The 18,894-nt window shown below is 40.9% G+C and overlaps 2 protein-coding genes across 3 annotated transcripts; both read right to left on the bottom strand.

Moving 5' to 3' along the window:
- Positions 1-2,531: 2,531 nt before the first annotated feature.
- Positions 2,532-7,370, bottom strand: LOC118115343 (P2Y purinoceptor 4). The gene is made up of 2 exons (XM_047341385.1): positions 7,242-7,370; positions 2,532-5,092 (listed from the first exon to the last, which is right to left on the bottom strand). Exon 2 carries the CDS (start codon positions 5,078-5,080, stop codon positions 4,073-4,075), a length of 1,008 nt encoding a protein of 335 aa, XP_047197341.1. The 5' UTR covers positions 5,081-5,092; positions 7,242-7,370; the 3' UTR covers positions 2,532-4,072.
- Positions 7,371-9,780: 2,410 nt separating this feature from the next.
- On the bottom strand, positions 9,781-18,670 carry nelfb (negative elongation factor complex member B). Of its 2 annotated transcripts, XM_035166809.1 has the most exons (13): positions 18,400-18,668; positions 17,148-17,308; positions 16,956-17,055; positions 16,104-16,334; positions 15,823-16,008; positions 15,589-15,701; positions 15,242-15,344; positions 14,765-14,860; positions 14,424-14,566; positions 12,867-12,973; positions 11,810-11,951; positions 10,937-11,045; positions 9,781-10,290 (listed from the first exon to the last, which is right to left on the bottom strand). In XM_035166809.1, the coding sequence occupies exons 1-13, from the start codon at positions 18,514-18,516 to the stop codon at positions 10,132-10,134; spliced, it is 1,767 nt and encodes a 588-aa protein (XP_035022700.1). In that variant the 5' UTR covers positions 18,517-18,668; the 3' UTR covers positions 9,781-10,131. The 2 variants fall into 2 exon arrangements, with proteins under 2 accessions (XP_035022700.1, XP_035022701.1); XM_035166810.1 differs by lacking the exons at positions 9,781-10,290; positions 10,937-11,045 and adding an exon at positions 11,052-11,220 and having other exon boundaries at positions 18,400-18,670.
- Between the last annotated feature and the right edge of the window lie 224 nt (positions 18,671-18,894).

Raw genomic sequence — 18,894 nt, 5'->3', positions numbered from 1 at the left:
AATGAAAAAGTCAGACAGAGATGCAGGAAACAGTCATGGCAGTTGTACTGATAAAGGTATTGCCAATAATAGTATATATGAGTAGGCATATTGTTTATCTAAGCAATCTAGTTGTAATCATAATCCATAATCGGCTGCCACACAATCCATCATCCACCATCACAGTCATGATCCAACATCACGATCCACGATCAGCTGCCACAATGATCACGATCCACAATCCACCATAATGAGCAGGGGCACAGCACAAGAATCTGGGCCCCAAGTCATACATAGTCTCAGGGGGCCCCCTTACCCCTTGAGGCAAATTTATAGTTTCTGCATCCACCAATCTGCTGGGGGGGTCCACTATGGTCCTCGAGACATAGATGTCATCATCCATCCATGTCTTCTAGGGTACACACAGACATCTATGCCGATGTTAATAATATGACTACAATGTATACACCTACTGGAATGGAATGTGGGATCAGCAGACTGACACGGACCCACATTTTAGTATGAACTGAACTGTAGGCATGTATGTATGATTTGAACTAGCATGCAACTCTCAGTGGACAAGGAGGGCTGAAATTTTGGTTAACCCTTGATGACGTCCATTACCTCTTCCAAAACTTGTCCTTTGGAAAATGTGTTTTAAACCCCATCATCTTAAGGCCACAATAACTTTGTTTTACTGTTCTCACTACAACACCCTTGTTAAGAATAGCTTGTTTCCAAAATGCTAAATCTAGGACTTGACTTACTTGTGATTTGCAAAACAATGACATTAACCTACCTGGCCAGGATGTACCCCGCCTCTTATTCAATGTCAGCTCAGTTTGCTTGAAACCACCCCCCTGTGATCCTCAATATTGGCTTGTGTAGGTCCCAAAACACTGAGGCCCTGTTCAGACATCGTATGAACATTTGTCTCGGGTGATCTGATCACAAGTGAACAACTCTGCAATCAATCAAAATTCATTTCATCAGCGTGAAAGCAAATGCATCCTCGGCCACATTGAAGAACCTCCTACTCAACCGATGTCCTCAAGGTTAGCAGTTTTGATGGAAAGACACCTTACTCTGGCCCTTATTGTATCACTGAATTTCAAAATAAAAGAACTCCTGACCAGCCCAGTCTGCAGCAGCACTGATGTAAAACTGAAGATAAAGGCACAATCAGAAAACAGGTAGGCCTATTATTAAAGTATTAAAACTGAGAACACAGGGAAAAACCATGTCGTCATTCTTAGATTGACCAGTCTTATTGTCAAAACACTGAAATAAAGTAGGACAATATCTTATGATGCTACTGATGGTTTATTTCCAAGAGTAACACTCATTAAATACAAACCTTAGAAACAGTGTAAAGATGTTGATGCTGCTGAAAGTGACTGTTTGTCGTGACAGTGATGTGAGCTCAGCACGTCTCACATGCTCAGTAACAGGAGAAGAAGGTGACAATGAGTCTGCAGCTCATCCTCTGTGGCTGCTTTTCAACACAAAGCTGCTTCATTTATCACACAACTGTAAGAATATCAACATAACATAACAAGCAAATGTTACATCATTATGGAAAACTAAAAAGATTTTATCTCAGCTGTTTTCACGGTGACAGTTTTCCTTATTATAAACTCACCACTTTAGTCTTCCCTGGTGCAGGAGAGGACCAAGCCTTCTTAAATGCCAGTGCTCTTTTAATGGTAGAGAATTTAATTCAGTAACAAAACCAAATGTTTCCTGAGAAAATAATTCAGAGTGTGAGCTCAGGGTTTCGTGTCTGTTAAATGGTCTGAATGAGAACAAGTTATAAAATGTATATATAGTGCCCCCTTCTGGCAGATATATGACGTGCTGTAAATATCAGTAATACAGTAATTGATACAGACACACATTGTCTGAAGATGATGTTGACACCAGATCGACTACATCATCAGGTGGAAAACATTTCATGCCTCATTCAAAGTATTTTAGTGATTGATAAATAAGATGCCATACTACGGTCAGTGTTTAGCAACGTGTTTTAGATGAGCTAATGTGTGATTGTGTTCTACTAATACATTCACCAAAAACAATACATGTATTGTTTTGTTATGAGCTCTAAATTTGTGTTTTGGATTATTCAGACTGGCTACAATGGCTATGCTAACAATAGCTCTGTTAGCTAATGATTATTATATTAGTTTTGGATGTTGGGGAGAATGTATGAATTCACTTTACTATGATTCCAAAAACATCACACAAATCCAAGGAGAAACATCCATAAGAGAAACATTCATGTCCACGTTATCAATGTAGACAGAAAAATATGTCTATACAGCAGTATTGATCGTAGAACTATAGCCACGCCCACTGGCAACACATTTCATTTGGGTAGGTGCGACACCTGCTGTTTGGAAACGGTATGTGCCAGAACTTTTGTCCTTTATGTCAGTGGTTCTCAAATGGTCTGGCTTCGGGACCCACCATCACCCCTTAATGACAAGACGCGACCCAAATCGAGGACAATTTTCAACTTCTCAAATTTATTTAATGAAAAGACGGTGCAGTTTGAACCTGAGATAGTACAGAATATCATGAGTATATGAGTATATGAGTATATGAATATATGAGTGTTTGGACTATGTATGAGCTCTGTGTTGCAAATTATGCATCACAGGACTTTTGTATCTATTCTGTAAAAAAAAAATATTTGAATGTGACAAAGTTAAATACATGAGTTAAAAAATATGTAGGCCTAAGTAACAGTGAAATCACAAAAAGATTTAGGATCTTTCAGTGAAGCAGCTCATCCAATATGTCAATATGTCAACATCTATAAAAAACAGATTCACTTTTAGTTTTTAGGTTTTTCCAGTACGTAAAATAATTGTGATTTAGTGGCCACGATCCCCTCTATTGCTTCATCATTTCGATGGAAAATTCTTATAATACAGACTATGACTTACAGTGTATATTTTTTATTTAAATACTGGTACTTACACCTTACCACAGTAGAAAGAAATTAAATAATTAAGAACAAGAATGTCACAACCAGGCATTTAAGAGGAAAGGAGAACTTGACAATACACTTCACTTCACTGCACCTTGTTTCAAGTGCAAATGAGGAAATATTAGCATGCTAATCCGCTAAACTAAGATAATAGAGCTGCTAGCATGGCTGTAAACACTTATTCCACTGTAGCAAAAAAGACTGCTGTAGTACTGTATCATCTGATAGAGAGTATTGGACTTTACAAAGGATGCAAAGTCCAATCGTGTATTTTTGTTTATATTTTGTTTATATTTGACTTTTTGCTCCATAATACAGTTGCTCAGTACTTAGGCTGTCATAAACCCAAATTAACATTGTTTCTTGTGTATGGAAAAAGTTGTTAATGTGGATGAATAACCTGAGTTTAATGGGCGGTATGAGTTCTGGGACACTACAAGCCCTGCAAACTAAACAGCCACTAATATTTCCTTTTGTACACTGTATTGCAAAATACATCACATTAGATTCTGGGGGGACACTGGTGCATTGACTTAAAGAAACATAGTGCTATAACCTTAAGCAATAGAAAAGGGCTCATTGAGAAAAATGTAAAGTCTATGACAGTACAGTGCTCACCTCAGCAGTGGAAAAACCCATGCTATGTGAAACTGAAAAACAACAGACAAAATACAAACTGGCAATATGGCACTGATCAAATTCGAAACTCTCGGTTTCAAAATGGCAGTTAAAAAACCAGTGGGTGACGTCATGGTAGGTTGCCACTTGATTGCCCCACCCCCCACTGAGTGCTAGTCACCCGTTTATTCAAATAGTATTATTATTGAATGTATCACAATGTCCAAATCAAACCAAAAACAGCACTTCACTTTCTCCGGCAATTTACAATACACATGCCATGTGAGAAGTCTATTGGATGAATGATTCACGAGATGTGCGTTCCTCATACAGACAGAGAGACAGACAGACAGACAGACAGACATTTGTGAAATTAGAAGGTAGATGGTTCACCCTCACTTGATCTGGACCTGTTCTTTCCACCAACACTAAATCCTGGCCCACTACTATTGGTGGTATCCAATAATGCATGACTCCATGCTACTGATTCGCAGACGTTTCTGAATCACTCCTGTTTGGAGCATCTCCCTGCACAATTCTGAGAGACTTGAATGCGTCTCGAAAGTTTTGAGAACCAAAACAGTACAACAGTGGATCCAGGCAGCTGTTCACTCCTGCTAGGATCCAGCAGGCATAATACGCCGTCTCAATCTGCAGGAGAATGTAGCATTTGTGCGGGTAGTATTTCTTAAGTACCACTCCCACAGTTCGCATCACGTTCAGAGGCAGGAAACACAGCCCGAATATCACCAGACACATGCCTATCATCCTCTGAGATTTCACCTTGACCTTCAGACCTTGAGCTGTGCTGATGTTGAGGCGAGTTAAGGAGCCTGCCAGACGGGTGTAGCACACAACAGACACAACGAAAGGGAGTAAGAACCCACAGATGAACAGGACAAAGTTAATGACAAAGTAGCTGTTGGTCAGGTTCCCCTGATGGATGGAGAGACACTGAATGTTTCCTTTGGGGGTGGAAACAAAGAAGGGTGGAAACAAAGAAGCATAGACCAGAGCCTGGATCAGCATCAGAAACCAAACTCCTGCACATAGCTTCTTGACAAACGGCTTTCGTTTCATATGTGAGCTTTTGTTGAATTGCACAACAGTTGTGTACCGATGGATACTGATGAGAGTGAGGAATATGGTGCTGCCGTAGAAATGTGAACTGAACAGAGCGATGTTGACCTGGCACATGAACCAACCAAAGGGCCATTTGTTGTCCATGATGAAGTATACCGCCATCATTGGAGTGACTGGGGTCGCGATGGCGTCGCTGAGAGCCAAGTGGAACTGCAGTATGGTTCCAGAGGTCCAGCGGGGCATCCGGCACCAGAAGACCCAGAGGCTAAAGGCGTTGAGGAGGAAGCCCAAGAAGAAGACAAGGCACAGGAGGACGATGAGGGACATGTGCTGGTTCTCCTCCTGACAAGGTCCAGAAATATTACTGCTGTTTCCGAGCTGTGAGGAAACCACCTGAGGCAGCATCTTCTTCTGTTTCTGTGGGAGGAGAACAGAACAGTGCACCTCCGTATTATTTACTACACAAGCATTTTTTTTCTTACTAGATCAAAAACAGTAACAATGCAACATATGCTTGAGTTGGACCACAAATAATAATAATACTGTCATGATTCTGTCCTATGTTGAACTTTTGAGGGACTTTCTGGGGTTTTGGAGTTATGAATTACAGACTCAGAATTTCATTGTGTTTGGACCCTGTTTTGTATGTTTGGATTTTTGTATTTGTATTTGATTTATTTTTAAACTACTTTTGTGTCTCTCACGTCTTTGTGTACTTTTCCTGCTCCTGTGATTGCCTGCACCTATGCTAATATGTCACATATGAGTTTAACACTCATTGACCCCTTTTATTTACACAGTCTCTGTGCTCCCCACTCTCCTCTGTCAGTTCCTTTGTTCACCCTCATGGATTTATCTCATGTTTCCGTTCTCTTCAATTTGCCCCAGTGGTGGATCTAGGATTGGTTTTAAATCAGGGGCAATAAAGATTCATGACCTACATTGCAGCCAACCACCAGGTGGCAATCAAGACAGATGGTCGAACCTTTTCTGGTACCAACATCAAATTTCAGATTTACATATAAGTTCAACATACAATTCAGATTTCCATGAATCTTGCTGAGCACACACTGTACTCTGAGGGAGGTACGCCTTTTGATTTTAATGAGCCCACAAGCTTTCCCTATTGACCCCCTCAGAACAAACTAGTTGTTTTGTCCTTTATAATATCTCTGAGAATGTCTTTCAAAGTTATGACTTTATAATATAGTAATATTTCAGTATTAATATGTTTGTCTGTCTCACTGTTAGCAGGATTATGCAAAAACTGCTGAACGGATTTTCTTAAAACTTTGTGGAAGGATGGGGTATGAGCCAGGGAAGAACCAATTAACTAATTCATTATTTTAAGATAAGATAAAACTTTATTGATCCACACACCAGGGAAATTCAGTTGTAGACAAGAGAATAAAGAAATATAAAAAGGAAATAGAATAATAATACTGAGTATGTACATCACATACACCTTAATGTTAAAGCAGATGTTTGGAGTTTGCATGATCTCCCTGTGTCTGTGTGGGTTCCACCCACAATCCAAAAACATGCAGATTGGCCCTGTGATAAACTGGTGGCCTGTCCAGGATGTACCCCACCTCTCATCAAATGACAGCTGGGGTTTGCTCCAGCTCTCCCTGTGACCCTCAAAGGAAAAGCAATAGATAATGGATGGATGGAATATATTGTCCAGTGTTCCTGTACGTCCACCTGGTGGATGAGTAAAACACACACACACTACGATAATTTACATTTACCCGTTTACACTTAGGAGACGACACTCGGGTTTCCAGTGCAGCAGCAGAGGTTGAAGTAAGAACTAAGTGTTAAATCAGCTCGACAAAGTGCAGGAGATGGAGTATAGAAGTGCATAGTATATGTGTTAGTTAGACATATTAGACTATCATAAAAATAGAGTGGATCGGGTTGTCTTCTCATGCAGAAAAAAACATTTCCTGCTTGGGTATTGATAAGGAACTGAGACGTATACTCCTTTTACAGGCAGCATGTGTTTAATATGTCTTTAAATGCAGATGCATATGCATTTTTAGTTGCAGTGCTTCCCCAAAGTGAGGTTTGGCAACACAATACTTCACTCTACTTCACTTTTGTGTTTTTTTTACGTTTGAAGAAGGAGACACCATTGACTTCAATTGTTTTGGATTTGGCTGCAACACTGTTTACCCCTGAGACGCCAAAGGAGTTTTGTGGACTTAAACACTTCACCCACCCCTCCATCGGCACAGTGGTGTGTAGATAATGAGTGAATTTTCCTTTTTGGGTGAAATGTCCCTTTAAGCTACAAGCTTCAAGCTCATAGAAGTTCAGTTGGGTTTAGATGTGACCATAGAATTTGCTGCATGCCATCAAACCTCAGTGAGCCCTCCTGATGTGTATGGACATATTTGTCCTGTTCACATTTCACTTATTCAGGTTCAACTTTTATTTGTGTTTCATCTTTTAGAACTGTGTAAAAAGTTTTTACCTAGTAATTATCACAACAGGTTAAATATCACTTTACAATACCGTCGGCAGCTGCTAATGGACAGTAAGGAAGTTAAAACAAACTTACCAGAGTTGAAGTTGTCTTCAGTCCTTTGAGTCTAGTAACACACTAACTGCTTCTCTTCTGAAACTGCCTTGGCGGAGCTGCCAGGGGTGGAGTTGCCCAATCAGGGCAACAGACGTCAGTGTTCCTTCTGAAGAATAAGACAGAAATCGTTTGAGCTAAAGCCGAGTCATTTGGGTGAATTTCCATCCAATATCCTGCAGATACAGATCAGGAACCACAGTTAATATTGACAGCCAACATCAGGATGATGAAAACAAATGAACTCAGTGACTGTGACATTATTGTTGGTTTGAGTGTTTCTGAAAATGTTGACCTGCTGAGATTGTCACACCCAACACTCTTCAGACTTTTTACCCAAAATGGAGCCAATAACAGAAAAACATCCAGTGAACAGCAGTTGAGTGTTGATGAGCGAGAATGGTCAGACTGGTTGGAGTTAACAGAAAGGTTAGTCACTCACATAATCACTCTCTACAACTGGGGTGAGCAGAAAAACATTTCCAATATTTTGTGGAATCAATCGGATTAAAGGGTAATTAGGGTAGGTTATTAATCCTCTCGAGCTCCTAAACACATACACAAGTTAACCTGTTTTCACAGGCTGAGTTGTACAAAACGTGTGTACAATTGATGGGAGTTCCCCTTCACTAACAAGTGAAGGACCTAAACTATCCAGCAAGAGTGGAAAGATACTACTAAAGTATAATACAATAATTTGAAGTATCACAAAGTCAGTCAGACAGTTGCTGTTAGTTGCAATTTTTTCAACATTTTCCCCCATACCACATCTAGTGAATTTAAATGTGGATTCATAAGGGGACTGTTGGGCTTTGGTGGAGGTTTGCATTCTCTTAAGTGCCATTCTATTTCTAAGATTTATTCATTTTAAAGGGGACATAGCATGCCCATTTTACCACAAGTTGATATGGTTCCTTGGGGTCTTAATGAAATGTCTGTAACATACTTTGGTCAAAATACCACAAGGATCATTTAAAACAGCACCCTTTTTACCCTGTATAAAACAGCCCTCCACAGAGTGACCTGTTTTGAGTGCCTGTTCCTTTAAATGCTAGTGAGCCAGCTCCCCCCTCCCCCCTCTCCCCCCATGATTTTAAACGATATAAATTACATATTTTATATGATATAAATTATCAAATATGCATCCCATACTTTGTATTCCCCTTGTTGTCCTGGAGTTTTAATTTTCCCAATCACATAATTAAATGTCCCCCTCTGCCCATCCACTACAAGCACACAAGCAGACAGACAGAGAGAGAAAGAAGGGGTGGGGGCTATGAAGACCATCATTTACCCCCGAACCCCGACATTCAACGGGTACAACAACAAGCAGAGAAAGCAGAATCGCGGACTGACCAGCGCGGAGAAATGCGCGTCCGTGTCAACAGCCAGGCGGCTGCTTTGGAAACGGCGCTGTGCGGCGCGGCGCTTCCGCGTCCTGTGTAAACCCGGTGTAACGAGTGTGGGGGGACGGGGGGATGAGGTGGGGGGTGGGCCAAGACCATGTAGGGAGACTTCCAGTTCCTTGTTACGACACAATACACAGGAAGCTCATTCCAGTCACTCAAGCATGACGTTTCTGACTTAGAGGAACTATAACAAAACGCGCAAGTGTTTTTTCCCCAGAGTTTTTGGGTTGGTAGACATGCCAGATACCCACATTAACCTGTAGAAGCACTAACAAAGTGGAATTTGCATGATATGTCCCCTTTAAAATATGTGTTGACTTTGGAGAAAAATAAAAACCTCTGAAGTGGAATCAGCCTATGAATCTTTATGGAGGCAAATTATCATTATGTTAAGTAAAAAGTGTAAAAAAAGATGGTGAAATCTAATGGAATCTAAGGTATTTAAAATATAAAAGAACAGAGTAGGATGATTCAGGACCATGGATCACATCACAGGATGTGGATTGAAAAGAGGCAGTGGAAATATGATTCAGTCCCAGGAAATAAACATTTGATGCTGAGTTAGTTTGACACATTTAATCACCCATTTAAGCCTTTACTTTGTGTAGCTTAGATTGTGTTATAGCACATGGCTGTTGCTTAAACAGCACCTTTTTACACTGATTGTGATCATGTTTTCTTGTCCCTCTTTGCATGAAAATCACTTCCTGCTCATAATATTGTTGAGGATCTGAAAAATTAACCTATAAGAGACATAGTAGCGATCTGACTTAAGGTAAACGTGCAAACCCCAACTTAGGTTTCCTGTATTTCAATTATACACAATCATTTAGAGCCTGTCAAATACTACAGCCAATACTGCACTGTCCCTTCTTTATCACGTTATAATGTTGTTGATGAAAAAAACTTAAAGGAGATGAGATCAGTGTTGAGCAAGCCCAGCTTCTTACTATCAGCGGCATCTGTGTCTGTCAGGGATGTCACTTACTGCGGTCTTTACACACTTCCTCATCCACTTGCTTCTAAAGAGTCTGAGTGTGGGCAGAGGTGTTGCATTAAAGTGGCATTGCATTGTCAGTTGTCAGTTTGGCTGAAACACAATAACGCCACTGTGTGTTACTAAGAATCATTTATTTACACAATTCTTGCACTACTGACGCAATTCAAAGGTAACATACTGATAGGACAGTTACATATGAAAATACAGTGTATTTGGACAACAATGCAAGAGCACAAAGTTTAGAGAACCCCCCACCGATGAAAAATAGAGGACAACACTGTCTGAAAGACCCTCTCTGAGACAAACATCTAAAGAAACTACACCTCCATGAAAAAAAAAAATTGTACAACAGACAATAATGTAAAATGTCCAGTCTTTTAGGAGACTCCTACTCCAGCCCTCGGTGTTGAACAGTCAGTCACGGGTGAACTATTCTGTTTTTCCTTCCCATTTCTGCTGCGTCTCAGAGAGGCGCGGTCGGTGTGGAGGCCGTGGTGGGGACAGTCACCGGGTGCAGCCCTAGATCCAGGGATGGGGCTTCGTCTGGTGGTGGAGGGCTCTTCTTCTGGGCCTCCAACTTCTCCATCAGCTGGGTGTACAGCTCCTTCACTGGCTCGCTGCACTGCAGTTACCAGGCACAGCAACACATGGTATCAGTATATCTGCAATGCTTCATCTCATGTGAACATCTGCTCTGTTAAAAAATCGGAAATGTGACCGGAATAAAATGAGCCTGTGTCAGTAGAACTGCTTTCAGACATGCACTGAACTCCTGATAATCTCCTGAAATTATCTGGAGGGGCTGTATGTGAGAACGCAAATGTCCGAGTCAGTTCCTGCAAACATTATCTAGCGTTTCTTCTGCCAGTGCCCTCGAGAAAGTCAAGACTCAAAAGATAATTTCTGGAGTTTACAGTTACAGCTCCTGACACTGTTTGTGAGCTGATGCCTGAAACTGGTTGAACTCATTCAGCATTTCCTGTCAGAATTTTGTAATTTGAAAGATAAATATACAGTTTTACACACAGCCCGACTGAAACAGGATGTTTAACACTGATGCAAATTAAATGGACAAGGAAATATTGAACATGATTATTAAAACACATAACATGCACAAAGAATTTTGATAGGGATCCTTTATATTATATACACATTTAATATATTATATATAATTAACATGGCAGCTGGGGGGAGTGCCATTTCCATTCTGTATCACTACAGCTCCCGTCCTTTTCAAAGCACAAGCTGGAAGTAGAAACAAAGCTCACCTGTTTCGGAGGTTCAAGAGTTTTCATCAAGGTTTCCATGTATGACGGCAGCATCTTCTGCTGTAGGTGCAGCAACATTCGAAGGGTGTGTCTGTGGACGTTCTCTTTACTGCAAAATATTCCGGGAAAAAAACAAAGAGGAGTCATGATGAGAGGTACCTGGGAGTGGTGAGGCTATTCAGTTCCAGTCTGTTTAATCCTCTCTGTGTCAGTTATCCAGTTTGCGTTGACCTTCATAAAGTAGACTGCACTGGCCCTGTTAAGACTTGGCATAAACATCCGTCCTGAGAGATCAGACCACAAGTGGACAGTGTTTAGTATGTGTGTGTCCTGTGACAACTTGTGATCAGATCTCACGTCCCAGCTTTATATGCAAATAATCACAACTGTCATTTATTTGTGGTCATTAAGACAAATTGTGTTTACAGATGTATCTGATGTCCCTGTGTGTGTGCGTGTCAACACAAGTGAGTGAAAACAGTTAAGAGAGAGAGGAGTCACGAGGGACTCAATGAATCTCTTGCAGTTGTGCTAAGAAGAACGATTTTTACCAATTTAAGAAAAGTATCATTAGTAGTGTCATTATCGGTGGTCAGCGTTGATATGGTGGCAGTGGCCACAAACAAATCAACGTTTGGCACTGACAATATAAAAAATATTCAGTTCATTGTGAAACTGTAGCAGGACAGAAAGACGTCAGCTGAGTAGGTGGTATTTCGCAAGTGGCCCAGGATGCATTTGCATTCACAAAGTGAAAAGAATGTGGCCACATGTGGCCTGAGTGATCAGACACATTCAGGACAGATGTTAATACCAAATCAGAACGCCGTCTATGGCCAGGCAATTATATCTCAGAATCAAAGCTCGACCCACCTGGAGAAAGAAGTGAGGAGGAAGCCATCAAACACAACTGAACAGAACTCTTCTGTTCCAAACTCGTCAGAGAGCAGGGTGAGGTGTCCGGTCAGCAGGTGCAGGAAGATGTCCCCGAAGGCCATGTCATTGTAAGTCTCCACTGTGGATGAACAGCAGAGATCCAGCTCTTATTTCAACACTGCTTGTACATCGCTCTCCAAATGTATTGTATGTCCTTTTCTGGATTCATTATTAAGTGAGTGAACTTGCTGTTCTTTTAGCAAAGGAGGTCTCAGCAGAAAGAGATCTCTATTTTACCTTTGATAAAAGGAAATATGCGAATAAAAACTAAATGATAATGTGATAAAGACAAATCAACAAATGAACTGATGCATGATTCAAATTCCGTGGCCTGCACACAAGAATCACACACTGTCACGTGTAGCTTCTGATCAGTTATAAGCCGTTTTCAGATATGACCTCCAGAGGATTTTGGCACGATTGGGTCCGGACTTTCTCCAGAGTTTCCATTCCATGCATGAACAACACAGCACGTCAACCCGCTCGAGGTGAATCCTGCGGCGGATCTCCTGCTGTGTTCTCACATCGGCTTATTCAGACATTCTCTGGAGTTTTTACAGACGCCTGGCCGGAGAATATCCAGAGAAAGTCCGGAGGTTCTCATTTGGATGTTTACCATCTCACATACAGCCAATCCAGATAATGTCTGGAGAGTCTACAGAGTTCAGTGCATGTCTGAAAGCAGCTTTACAATTTCCTCTGCCACCCAAAATATTTCTTGCTCATACGTTTTATCAGCTGCATGCAGGGCAGCACACTGATGTGTATACAAAGATGGCTTTAATTTAATAATCTAAAATTACCACTTGCTGCTAATGTGGATTTAATGTTAACATTTCTTTCTAATTCATTTTAAACATGACGATTAAAAAAACTGAAACTGCCACATCAGAATAGTTTGGTCAATAAAATAACATGTCAAACACCATTTTGTAAAAGACTAAATGGGGCAGGGTCGTGAACTCAAAAGTCTCAGAGGGAGAGTGACACTGACCCAGAGCAGGCAGTAACCTCTGTAAGGCGTTCTTGTTCCTCAGTTTGGCAATGTGGAGCACATAGTAGAGACCCATTTCACAGGCCACCCTGTTCTCCTGCAGGTACCTGAGGAGAACAGAGACAACAGGAGTTCAAATCACAGGAGCACTCAGCTCAGGAATCGTTCAACAGGAAAATGATATTAGGGAGTAAACAATTCGGACAGTATATACATTTAAAAAAGTTATTATCAAATCCACATGACAAAGAAATGTATTTGCAGCTTTTTTGCAGTATACTTTACAGTTTAACCATAAACTTATTATAAATAACGAGAAATAAAAACTAAAAATTATTTTATGTAAAATGTAAACACAAATGTACATCTTTTCTGCATTGTTTATTCTGTAAAATAAAAGATTTCATATCAGCATTCATCAGCAAACAGCCTGACTCTTGGTTATAACCACTCTTTACATGTTGCTCTGTTGATCTAAACATCATGTGCATCATGTTTGGTTGTATTCCTCTTTCCTTATATGAGGAGGAGCATATAAGTCTGTGTTTTACTTTGTTTATTGTTCATGATGCTTTTATAAATAAATTGACCACAGTAACATCAGAAAAACTTGAGACATGGTTTGACTTGAGAGTAAAAGTTGTGATGCTGTGGACAGTAGTTGCTACCAGTTGCACATAAAAGCTTTCAGGTTTCGCTGATATTCACGCAAATATTTAAAGTATGCATATATATATATATATATATATATATTTTATTTATTTATTTTTTTCCCCAGCTGGATTATCCAGGCAAACCTTAATTCTCATCAACTTAATCAATCATAAACTTTTAACGCAACTATTCATATATTATGTTTCTTTGTCATCGAAAGGTTCTGGTTATTGGAGAGGAAATGTGAAATCCAAATATGTATTTTAGACAAATAAAACAGACAAACTGGTGCTGAAAAGGTTCATTTGTCTTCTAGTTTTTTGGATTAGTCAATTAATTGTTTTATCTAAAACTGGAAAAGTAAAAAAAAATGTCATCACATTTTCCCACATCCCACTGTAACATAAATACATGTCATGACAAACCAACAGCCCGGAGCTCAATCAGGGTTTATGTATAGGTAGAAGATATAGAGAAAAAAAGATGATCATTTCTGAAGCTGGTAGAAGAGAATTACTTAAATATGTTTCTATTACCAAAAGGGTTCTACTACTATCAGTAGTTCTTATTACTATCAAAAAGATGCAAATATCTAGACTTTAATCCATACTTTTAACTTATTAAACAGCTTAGACTTTAAAAGTGAGCATGAGAGGTTTTTGGATGGTGTTCTGACTATCTTGATGAATATATACTGTAAAATTATTTTTTTGTTTCTTTGCAGACAGACCAAAAACACAATACATAAAGTCACCTTATTGGTATTTGACATTATTGTGTATGTATCTCATTGATCCCAGTAAAGGTTGTGTCCTGTTGAGAGTGTTGTTGACGTAAAGTACAACTGTGGTTAACGTGCCCACCCACTATTCACATGACATACTTCCCCCTGCAGTGCTTTACCTGTTGAAGGCGTCCGGCAGGGCGGTGGGGTACGGCAGTGAGCTCTTCTCCTCACTGGGAAGCTTCTGCTCTACAATGAAGGTGTGATCGTCAACAACTACTGACATCATGGCAGGCAGGAAGCGGGTCACCACCTCCAAATCCTGAGGGTGGGTGCACAGGAAGGCAAATGAACACCAACAACTAAAGCAGGGTTTAACACAATGATCTTCATCTGGCTTCTAGACACAACTGACTCACTTTTGAACCATTTACATACAGAACTATTTAGCAGTGAAAATAGAACTTAATGAGACTTTATGAATTGATGCACAGACGCATCCAGGTGACGCTGTACGTACCAGACGGGGCTCTTTAAACACCTGGCTGTCAATCATGTCCCACGCTCCTTGACCCAGCGACAGCATCCTCAGCAGCAGCATCATGTCTGAACTGTCCTGCTCAGAGACATACATACATTGGCCTAAGCGTCTGCTGATACATTGATAACGTTGATAATGTGTTGTGATTTGACAAAGAGATAATCCAGTAACACAACGTTTGCAATAAGTGTTAATAGCAAAACACGCTGTATGTGTTTTTGAGGTCAAACAAACATGATGAATGCATTTCCTTCTTAGCAAAGTCAAATAATTTCAGTGTTTTAAAAACTGCATTGTTTACATCAAAGCTGTCTTGCTACTGGTCTTTTTCCTCTTCTTTGCCTTCTGCACCGCTCACTAGGTTTATCACTACAATAGTGCCCCCCAGCTGTCAATCAGCAGAATATCAAGACACCACAGGCATGTTTGTGTATCATGTCATTTGTGTCCCCTCACCCTGGGTAGAGCTTCCTGACTTAGCAGCTCTTGCAGGTTCCTCATGATACTCAGGACCAGGGTGTTACAGGCAAACGGGTCACACAGGATCATGGACAGGTCCCTGGAACACACAAAGATTTTATATTCATCCACTCAACAGAGATGAACAGCTGATAAGTAAAAAAAAAACGTGAACGCGGATCAGACGAGGATATCAGTGGACTTTTATGCTAAAAACATGGTGTAAATTATGCTTTTTCGGGTCGAATTTGAATGTCGGGGCTCACGTACACTTGATGACACCACACAGTAGATAACGAGTGAATTATTGTGAACTATCCCTTTAAGCCATCCCATGGTGTTACCCGAGAACTTGCTCTTGCCCCTTCTTCACTCCATCCAGGAAACCTTGCAGCTCTCTGGCTCGTTTGCCATCCACAAACTTTTCACGGATGCAGGCGTCTAAACACCAAGTGAACTGTCACAACAGAAACACGAAAGAGATACACATGTAACACAAAGCGAACACATTGGAAATCCAGGGTTTGGAGATGTTCAGTAGCACAATGTTAACTGATGCACTATCACTGTGTCCTTACCTTATGGCAGGGGTCGACAGAACAGATCTCGCTGATGTCCAGGTCGTGAAGAGACATGAGCAGCTCTGCTCTCAGTGTGCAGTAGTGGACGTTTCTCGTTCGCAGGAAGAGTGTTCGTAAAAACTGCAGCACCATGTCGTACAACTTCACGTTCTTTCCTATCATCTGAGTCAGCTTCAGGACCACCTTCAGTGCACAGAACACTGAGCAGTTAACAGCAGCACACCGGGAAACTTTCACTTCGGTTGGTCTGTGTGAGAAACCTGATGAGTGCCACTTACCTCGCCTTGGCGTCGTGCTTTGGGAGAGGGGCTGAAGAAGTTATGCAGAATGGAGAGGTCGCTGCTGAACAGAGCGGCTTCCTTTTCCACGATGTACTGCTTTAGGAGGGGCGAGACCTCATCTCCAAACAGAGCCTGGTTGTCCTGCCAGATCTGCCTTTTCACCTCCACAGCACACACCTTGTACAGCTCCTTGTCAGCCATGACCATCTTCAGCTTCTTCTCTGGCACCTGCATGATGGAGCATGTGGTCAAGATGAAGTTCAGTTCTCCAACATCTATTACCTTTAGTTTGATTGAACAATATGCTCTTGACTTGCTCTCAACCATCTGCAACTTGAATTGCCCCAAAATTCATAACGTGGTTGTGATTAGGGCTGCGTCGGTGACGGGGGGATTCTTTTTTTTAGTAAACCATGGTTATATATTGCTTTTTGTTTTAGAAAGTCAAGCAGAACAACCACATGAGTCTGTGTCAGTACATGTTCTCATATCAATGACTGTTGGGCCTTGGCAGAGACCGAGGTCGACTGAGTGCCATTCCAGTTTGTCAATCGTTCACCTTCACAAAACACTTCACACAGTCAGTCTGAGAAACTGTGGATCACTTCATAGCTTTGACTCAAGATGCCTTAAGACCCATCATTCAAAATTGATGATTTTTTTTTTTCTTTCAGTTAATCTGAACCACAACTAAAAACATTTGCAGTGATGCAGGTCAAACTTTATCCCGTGTCAGTCTGAATGTGGTGTTGCTTCTAATACAACTTTCTGTGACTGAATATATGTTGACACAGACACTGTGAATACTGAATAAATGTTAGTCTTCAACAGGTAAGAAAGAACACTTGCCTTGGGTAGATGCTTCAGCACCTGCATTACCACTGGCTGAATGGACGGCATTTTGACGAGTGGAAAGCTCTTCTCCAGCAGCTCTTCAAGCTTCCCGTATCTGTAAGTAGTTAAAAAAATAAAAGCACAATCGCACCTGAGCTGGTTCCTTCAGAGAATATTATACACAGTCAAAAACAAGCGATGACACACCTGTCCTCGTCCTTGCCCTCTGCAATGGTGGCGACTCGCTCCATCAGCTTGTCACGGAGCTCATCAAAGACCGACTGGTGGAACTCCAGCCGAGGCGTTCCATGGAGGTCAAGGAAGGGAAGAGCCGACTGGAGAGTTGGCAGCAGGATGCCATTTTCCATCTACAGACAGGTAATTCATCAGATACTCATTAGTCTTTAGCTCCAGCTGCAGTTTCAACATTTAACACACCAGTGAAATTTGGATGTATAAATAGTCAACAAGCACTTTATTTAAGAAGTGCTTCTTTGGCTCATCTGACTGAACACATTTTTAGAAACAAGTATTTTAAAACATAACATTGAAGAATCAAATAAGAGCAGAGATGAATCTCTTAATAAACACAAAAAAAGGAATTGTTCCATCAACCCCGCCATAGCAGAAAGAATGGAGCCTGTCAGCAGCTGAACTGTTATATCATAAATCATATATCAACCTCAAACAGGTTGAAAATATTGTTTTTATGACAAAATAGGTATTTATTCAAATGAATATTAACACTTTAATTTGAAAGTCAATACAAACTAAAATAAATGTGCCCCTTGTGAAGAATAACGGTTTAAAGCACTATTCAATACACATAATTAGAACAAACTTCCCTGAGGAGTTGAGCAAACTACTTTTCCTCTATTAAACCTCCATTATAGACACAATTGTGTATGAGTACTTTCTCCTAGTTCTGATCATATCGTCTATTTTAATCATTTTACAGTGTTTGGTTGTACCTGGTTTTACTCTTTCCTCATTTGCAACATTTCTTTGTTTAATTTACACTGTAATGTTGAACGATCTTCAAATTGCTTTCAATTGTTCGCCTTGAATTTGTCCTTTTGAACTTGTAATGCATCATGTAACTGTGTTTTGAAAGGTGCTACATAAATAAAGTGTATTATTATCTTTATGAGATGACACTACATCCCTGCTGCGATCAATACTGACTCGTTAGACCTGGATTTCCATCCTCACTCACAGTGACTTCATATTCCTCACATGCTGTGGTTAACTTGTTGCACATTGAAGCAACATCCACATCCTCAGTTGGTCTTCCATTGCAGCAGTGATGACATGAGCTGACGTTAGCAGGGAAGCGCAGCTAACTAAAACTCCGCAGTACACCTACAGGTCTTTACTAACTGTTTAAAACAACACGCTTTAGGAAACATGGCTTTGTTATCAGCAGCTCGGGCTGATGTGCGAACCAACTGAGCGTTACCTGGAACTGGTCAATGGCTTTCAGGGGCTCGGTGCAGTTGGTGAGAGTTTCTTTGAGATCTTCTCCGTTAGAGATCCCGAGCTCAGGCAGCCCGGAGAACATCGTCGGTTTGATCATGGCTGTTCGCGCTTGGGTACGAACGGAGCTCTGGTGCGTGGATGTGGGACGTGAACACAGCCGCTCGCCTCTGAACACCGCAACACATCAGGCTGCTCGCTCTGTCAAGGCACACTTCCTGTGCTGCAGCCTCGTAAACGCTCCGTCACAAATAACAGCCCGGAAAAAGGTTCCGAGTCCCAATCGCGTTTCGAGTCCGAGTCAGACAGGCTGCGGTCGAAAACTCTAAATAAATAAATAAACAAATAAACTAACCCTAATCTCTTTTTGTTACCACGATTCATTGGCGCCGATGGAAAACGAGACCGAGGATCCGTTCTCAATAAAACATGAAGGAAAAATCCGTAAAGAGAACCGCGTTGCCAAGAAATCCCAACT

This window comes from Hippoglossus stenolepis, chromosome 9, assembly GCF_022539355.2.
Source record: "Hippoglossus stenolepis isolate QCI-W04-F060 chromosome 9, HSTE1.2, whole genome shotgun sequence".
NCBI classification, from domain to species: domain Eukaryota; kingdom Metazoa; phylum Chordata; class Actinopteri; order Pleuronectiformes; family Pleuronectidae; genus Hippoglossus; species Hippoglossus stenolepis.
The sequence above is the reverse complement of the archived record's forward strand: the minus strand, read 5'-3'. Positions and strand labels throughout refer to the sequence as shown.

Coding starts and splice junctions, on each gene's coding strand:
- LOC118115343 (XM_047341385.1), bottom strand. CDS start 5,080: ATGCTGCCTCAGGTGGTTTCCTCACAGCTCGGAAACAGCAGTAATATT.
- nelfb (XM_035166809.1), bottom strand. CDS start 18,516: ATGATCAAACCGACGATGTTCTCCGGGCTGCCTGAGCTCGGGATCTCT. Junction 14,567..14,764: donor TGTTTAAAGAGCCCCGTCTG/GTACGTACAGCG, acceptor ACCCACCCTCAG/GATTTGGAGGTGGTGACCCG. Junction 11,046..11,809: donor CTCCTCACTTCTTTCTCCAG/GTGGGTCGAGCT, acceptor AATATTTTGCAG/TAAAGAGAACGTCCACAGAC.